The 7,972-nt window shown below is 32.7% G+C and overlaps 1 protein-coding gene across 1 annotated transcript; it reads right to left on the bottom strand.

The window, feature by feature from the left end:
• Window positions 1-2,442: 2,442 nt before the first annotated feature.
• LOC149031016 (uncharacterized) lies at window positions 2,443-7,743 on the bottom strand. The gene has a single exon (XM_089177038.1). The coding sequence runs from the start codon at window positions 7,741-7,743 to the stop codon at window positions 2,443-2,445; it is 5,301 nt and encodes a 1,766-aa protein (XP_089033164.1).
• Between the last annotated feature and the right edge of the window lie 229 nt (window positions 7,744-7,972).

The following is a 7,972-nucleotide window of genomic DNA, read 5'->3' as shown; positions in this document are numbered from 1 at the left end:
ATACATTTTTCAATATAATACCTGTAAAAAAATCGATTTTGTATCATAGGAAATATGTGTATGCCTAAAGAAACGAAAAATTCTCGATATTCTTACATAGGATTTTTGTAGACTGAGTAATTTTTCTATAATGCAGTTAATATACAAATATCATTTGATTGCTGAATAATGTACAATGTAATTCCAACATTTTTCTTTTAATTTTATCAAGTTTAAATGATAATATTTCTCACATTTAAAGATATTAGAATCATATAATGTATAAACATATAATTTTTTTAATCCTTTAGTTTTTCTCTAAGGCAGTAAAGAAGCATTTAAAAACTAATTGTATGCGAGAATTACAAACATTTTTCAATATAATACCTGTAAAAAAATCGATTTTGTATCATAGGAAATATGTGTATACCTAAAAAAACGAAAAATTTTCTATATTCTTATATAGGATTTTTGTAGACTGAGTAATTTTTCTATAATGCAGTTAATATACAAATATCATTTGATTGCTGAATAATGTACAATGTAATTCCCACATTTTTCTTGTAATTTTATCGAGTTTAAATGACAAAAAATCTTTTAATTAAAGATATAAGAATCATCTAATATATAAACATATCATTTTTGTAATCTTTTAGTTTTTCTCTAACGCAGTAAAGAAACATTTAAAAACTAATTGTATGCGAGAATTACATACATTTTTCAATATAATACCTGTAAAAAAATCGATTTTGTATCATAGGAAATATGTGTATACCTAAAGAAACGAAAAATTTTCGATATTCTTACATAGGATTTTTGTAGACTGAGTAATTTTTTTATAATGCAGTTAATATACAAATATCATTTGATTGCTGAATAATGTTCAATGTAATTCCAACATTTTTTTTGTAATTTTATCGAGTTTAAATGAAGAAAAATCTTTTAATTAAAGATATAAGAATCGTCTAATATATAAACATATCATTTTTTTTAATCCCTTTGTATTTCTCTAACGCAGTAAAGAAACATTTTAAAACTAAGTGTATGCGAGAATTACATACATTTTACAATATAATACCTGTAAAAAAATCGATTTTGTATTATAGGAAAAATGTGTATACCTAAAAAAACGAAAAATTTTCGATATTCTTACATAGGATTTTTGTAGACTGAGTAATTTTTCTATAATGCAGTTAATATACAAATATCATTTGATTGCTGAATAATGTACAATGTAATTCCAACATTTTTCTTGTAATTTTATCGAGTTTAAATGAAAAAAAATCTTTTAATTAAAGATATAAGAATCATCTAATATATAAACATATCATTTTTGTAATCTTTTAGTTTTTCTCTAACGCAGTAAAGAAACATTTAAAAACTAATTGTATGCGAGAATTACATACATTTTTCAATATAATACCTGTAAAAAAATCGATTTTGTATCATAGGAAATATTTGTATACCTAAAGAAACGAAAAATTTTCGATATTCTTACATAGGATATTGTTAGACTGAGTAATTTTTTTATAATGCAGTTAATATACAAATATCATTTGATTGCTGAATAATGTACAATGTAATTCCAACATTTTTTTTGTAATTTTAGCAAATTTAAATGAAGAAAAATCTTTTAAATAGAGATATAAGAATCATCTAATATATAAACATATCATTTTTGTAATCCTTTAGTTTTTTTCTAACGCAGTAAAGAAACATTTAAAAACTAATTGTATGCGAGAATTACATACATTTTTCAATATAATACCTGTAAAAAAATCGATTTTGTATCATAGGAAATATGTGTATTTGTATAGTATTTAGGGCTGAGAAAATGTAAAAGTAAAATAGAAAGTGAACTCGGTTCGAAGGACCACAAAATGTTGGATAGTACGTCTAATAGCTCGGCAATACAAGAGGCGACTGACGGCGCGACGCACATAGCGCGATGAGCACGCTAGCCCAAGATTCGCGCATTAATACATACATTACACGCACCAAGTAGTCCGCGACAATACCGCGAATGACGCAACACAGACACACCTGACTAACAAACGCGCTGTAGTGACAATACCACTACAGACACACTCACACTTGTTACAAGGCCCAAAAAAGGGGGGTTGCTTAATAATATATGCCAATCCTGAACATACTCCCCGGTTGATGCATCAGCGGAGCGTCGGGTGCATCAATGTAAAACAAAATGAAAAGTCAGAATTCTAATGTGTCATCTTACATTAGTTAGAAAACGAAGAGAAAAAAAAAAAGAAAACAGTATCATTAAATATGATATGTTTGAACTTAACTCATCATCAATTTTTTAAGTGCTATCATCACAAATAAAATAAGGAAAATTAACTTATTAAATTGACAAAAAAAAAACTGAAAGATTATTTAATTTTGACATATGACGATTTCCCTTTTCTAAGGTAAACATTTTACAATAATCGGTTTACTAAATTTTTACTTAATATTAATATTAGACTCACGTTTCAACGCATCATCAAAATTATTAATTAAATCATCATTATGCAAAAGCAATACTAACTTTGTAATTGGTCTATCTAATTCTGAAGTTGCCGTTTTCACTCTCACAACTCGCACAAGTCCATCTGTACCAGTCCATACTTTTATGATGCGACCTAATGGCCAATGGCCAGGAGGATAGTTTTGATTTCTAATAAGTACAAGATCACCTTCTTGCATAGATCTAGTCCTTAAAGCCCATTTGTAACGAGATTGTAAGGAATTTAAATATTCAGAAGACCATTGTTTCCAAAAATGTTGTAAGCTAAAAGTTATAAACTTCCACCTTCTAAGAGGGGAGAGAGAGTCTTTACTAACAGAAGTCTCAGCTATAATACGAGAGGGTTTCATTTTTATGAAATGAGAGGGTGTCAGTACTAGAAGGTCAGAAGGATCATCTGATAAAGGTACCAGTGGGCGCGAATTGAGGCACGCTTCTATCTGACAAAGTAAGGTTGACATTTCGATGAAGGTTAGAATCTGATCTTTAATCACTCTTTTTAAATGATATTTCAAGGACTTTACCCCTGCCTCCCAGAGTCCTCCAAAATGAGGAGCAGCTGGGGGGTTAAAGTGCCAATTTACACTCAAGTTTAGTAATTTGTTATGGAGGCTGTCAGAGGCAAGAAACTCCTTCAGCTTAAGTTTAAACTCAGTATCAGCGCCAATAAAATTAGTGCCTTGATCACTATAAAGGTCGGTACATGGCCCTCGACGTGCGTCAAACCGTTGAAATGCAGCAATAAAAGCAGAAGCAGAATAATCTTCTGCAACTTCCAGATGAACTGCTTTTGTTACCATACAGGTGAAAACTACAACATAACCCTTTTGCGTACCCTTTCCTCTACTTTTGGATAAGCGGATAGAAAATGGACCTGCTAAATCCACACCTGTCTTTGTGAATGCAGGTTCAATTTGAACACGAACTGATGGTAAGTCGCCCATTAACTGATGCTGAGGAACTGCTGCATACCTCCTACATCTTAAACACTTATGTGTTATACTTCTAACAACCTGTCGGCCTCTGATAATCCAATAGTGTTGTCTAAGTGCTGAAAGTGTTAATTGAACACCAGCATGTAATAATAAATTATGGTAATACCTGACAATGATATTAGTCAAATGATCATTGGGACAGAGTATCAAAGGATGTTTAGAATCATCGATCAGTTCAGCTTGGCCTATTCTTCCGCCAACTCTAAGAATATCATTTTTCAAGAAGGGGTTGAGTTTAACTAGATTGCTGTTTCTACTAACAGATTCTGATTTCTTGAGAGCCTTTATCTCATTTTCAAAATGCAGGTTTTGATGAGTAAAAATCCAGTAATTTCTGGCATTGTTTATCTCACTCATTGTCAAATGCTTATGATTAGCATTGATGGTATCTGTAAAGTCAAAGAATTGAAGGTTATTGATAACATAACCTGGTTGCAATCTTTGTGATTTTTGCATAAGTTTGACAACAAAGCGAATGCAGTAAGCTGTAACTTTTAGCAGTTTATTCCAATCAGAATACCGATAATATAGTTCCCACGAAGCTTTAACTGGTTCAGCTTGAGTAGTATGAATAACTGAGGGTTGGAGATCCTCAAGCGACTTCTCCATTAAATCTATACTAAGAGTAGGATATTTACAAGTATTTTGTTTAATTATATTGGGTCCATTAAACCAAAGACTAGACTCTAATAACTGAGATGGATAAATTCCACGTGACGCAATGTCAGCTGGATTATCCTTAGAAGATATATGATGCCATGAGGCTTCAGGAACTGATGTTAAAATATGGGAACACCTATTAGCAATAAATGTTGGCCACTTTGAAGGCAAGTCATTGAGCCAATGTAGTACTATCTTTGAATCAGTCCACAAATGAATCTCCAATTTGTCACTAGCGGTCAAAGATGTGTAATGCTGAACTAGCTTTGCTAGAAGACTAGCAGCACACAGTTCTAAGCGAGGGATACTGAGTATCTTGATTGGTGCCACTTTTGTTTTTGAAGTTAACAATTGAGTGTGGACTTGGTTTTTAACAACTATGCGCAAGTATAGAACTGCAGCATAAGCTTCCTTGGAAGCATCAGCAAAACCGTGAAGTTCAAGCTGATCAATGTCAGGACTAAAACGATTCCAACGAGAAATATTAATTTTTTCTAATAATTTCGTCCCATCTAACCACCTAATCCAATCATCGGCTATTTTTGATGGTAATGGGTCGTCCCACGAAATTTTCAAAAGCCAAGTGGCTTGCATCAGAATTTTTGCCCTAATGATTGTAGGGGATAACCAACCTAATGGATCGAAAAACTTTGCAAGTTGAGACAACATAGATCGTTTGGTCCACTTAATATTTTGTGGTGCAGTCTTAATCTTGAAACAGAATGAATCAGTATTAGGCTTCCACATTAAACCTAAAATAGAGGTGTAAGTTTCCGAGGTTAAAAGCGTGAGTTGTTCTTCGTTTTTATAGTCTAAAGGAATCTTTTCAAGTAACTCAGAGCAGTTACTTGTCCATTTACGAAGTTCGAAACAACCTCTTTGAGTGATATCTATCAACTGATCTATTTTCTGCTTAGCTTCCTTACAAGAGTGTCCTCCTGAGATGAAATCATCCATATAGACTTCATTCTCTAAAATAGAGGCACCTAAAGGAAATTTTGATTTATAATTTTCAGCCAATTGCTTCAGAGTTCTAGATGCTAAGAAAGGGGCACTAACTAGGCCATAGGTGACAGTATTTAGTTCATAAATGCTGAAGTCATCTTGAGGATTTTCCCGCCAAAGTATTAATTGATATGGTCTATCTGAAGGCTGAATTAAAATTTGTCGGAACATCTTTTGAATATCAGCAATAAAGACGAATCTATAGTTTCTCCATTTTAAAATTAAATCGAAAATGTTGGGCAGCAGATTCTGTCCTGCATGTAAAACAGCGTTGAGAGATGTGTTTTTGCCAACAGTGGCTGAGCCATTAAAGACTACCCGAAGCTTTGTGGTAGTACTGGCTTCCTTTATAACCCCATGATGTGGTAAGTACCAACGGGGCACTGAAGAATCTGAACTAACTAGACTCATATGATTGAGGTCACGGTACTCTTTCATAAATGAGCTATAAGGAGATTTCAATTTTACATTTGAATTGAAACGAGTCTCCATTCTAAGTAACATATTTTTAGCTAATTGATAGCTTTTCTGCGACTCAGCATGTAGTGAATCAGTTGAAGCTTTAAAAGGTAATTTAACACTGAATCTGCCAGAGTCTGTAATAAGATGAGTGTCTTTAAAGATCTTTTCACACTCCTTTTCCTCATTAGTTAAGTATTCTGAAGGCTTTGGAATTTCCTCTACTTCCCAAAACTGTTTCACTAATTCGGTAAGTGGTACTACTTCAGTAACATGAAGACTTGTTACAGTACCTGTCTTGTTATTATCGTTATTAGAGCTGACAGGCCCAGATAATAACCACCCTAAAGAGGATTTTGAAGCGATAGGCATATTTATGCCTAACTTAAGCACTTGATCTTGTATTATCAAGGCATGGGCCGAAGAACCTAACAATAAGTCGATTTGATCAGATTTGTAAAACTCTGGATCAGCTAGTTGAAGATTATTCAATGTATTGTTGCAAATGTAATGACAATGATCAGGTGGACGATAAGCTGAGATTTTATTTACCATCAGTGCATTAATTTTTAACGAAAAATCTGATTTAAAGTAAGGCTTTAAAGTAAGGTCAACAGCACTAGTCACTTCCGACATAATCTTTTCACCTACACCAGTAAGTTTGATACAGACCTTATTCTGTTTTAATTGAAGCATTTGAGTTAAGGATCTTGAAATTAATGATGTTTGAGAACAAGGGTCTATCAATGCACGAACTATTATTGGCTTACCAGACTTGGTATAAGCTAAAACCCTAGCTGTAGCTAACAAAACTGAGTGACTACTATTGATCTGAGTAGTATAAACATTTAAACTTGTGTTATCAATTGGTTGCTTTACTTCAGACGAAATGCATTCAGACTCCTTATTGGAAGTCCTTGTAAGATCCTTATCCCTATGCATAACAGTATGGTGCATCTTTTTACAGTTGAAGCAAGTGTATTTAGATTTACAGATCTTGCTTGGATGATTCCCGAGACAATTAATACAAAGCTTGGCTTTCCCTACAAATTCCTTTTTACTAGTCCAACCTAATCTTAAAAAATCCGGACATTTAGAGATAAAATGACTCCTTTTGCAGTATGTACAAGAAATACCGGGTTTTACATTAGTTTGGTGGGCTGATTTGACATTAGCTTCTTTTGTTGATTTCGAAATAGTTTCCTTTACATTCTTATTGTTAATAGGTGGCTTTTGCGTAAAGGATTCTAACGTAATAACTTGAGAGGAAAGAAAACTTCTCAATTGATCCATACTAGGAGCTTCAGTGGAACAGCCTAAATACCTTTGCCATTCTCTAGCTGTGTAAAATTCAAATTTACTAGTTATTAACCCTATGACAACATCTGTATACCCATCTCTCCCCATATTTTTTAAGGTATCGAGGGGGCCAATTGTTTCTTTCATAAGTTTTTTCAAAGATGAAGAAGAACTGTTACTCATTTGCCCAGCAGTGACAATTGTTTTAACATATTCAGTGACCAACCTACGCTTATTATCATAGTAATCTAGAATAGTATTCCATGCTTGTGGGTAACTTTCCCCAGCTAAAGGAATGTTTTTTATGAGATCAGACGCTTCATCTGTCAGATGAGATCTTAGATATTGATGTTTTAACACTGGTAATAAGTCAGCCTTACTATGAATAATAGCCTTGAATATATCTCTAAAGTTAGACCACTCTTCATATTTGCCAGAGAAGGTGGGTATTTCTATTGTAGGTAAACTTTGAAAATTAACAGAATTATCACTATTAAAAGATTGGTTTTGGTGGCTTTCACCGACAGATGTATTTAAAGGGGTTAAAAACTCATTAAACTCACCTAAATTATTATAATAATTCTCTTCTACATTATCGAAGAGGTCATGTTCAAAGTAATCGTGATTAACAGATATATCCTTTAATTCTAATATGTCATTGTGATTTCTCTTGAACTGTTCAAATCTTTCATTCATTTGCTGTAATCTTGCCCTACCATGACCAGCTAGCATTTTAGACTGGCCTAATTTTTTAAAATTGGAAAAGGCATTTGCAATTTGATTTTGCAACCTTTTCTGATTGGAGTACAATACTTCCATTTTTTCTTATTTTGATTACTACCTTGAATTAATAAGTGAATTAGTGAACGAATACCTTGAATTAATAATTGAAATAGTGATTATTTGAATTGATTTTCTATAGAGTAATTTGTCCTACAAGTATACTACAAGAGGACTGTATAGTCGCCTAATAACAATAAGAGACTTCAAAAGTATAGTTAATGGTTTCAAAATGAGAAACGCTTAATTAAATGATGAATTTTTTACT

This window comes from Polistes dominula, unplaced genomic scaffold, assembly GCF_049000335.1.
Source record: "Polistes dominula isolate Pdom_NZ unplaced genomic scaffold, Pdom_raw_medaka contig_336, whole genome shotgun sequence".
NCBI lineage: Eukaryota > Metazoa > Arthropoda > Insecta > Hymenoptera > Vespidae > Polistes > Polistes dominula.
The sequence above is the reverse complement of the archived record's forward strand: the minus strand, read 5'-3'. Positions and strand labels throughout refer to the sequence as shown.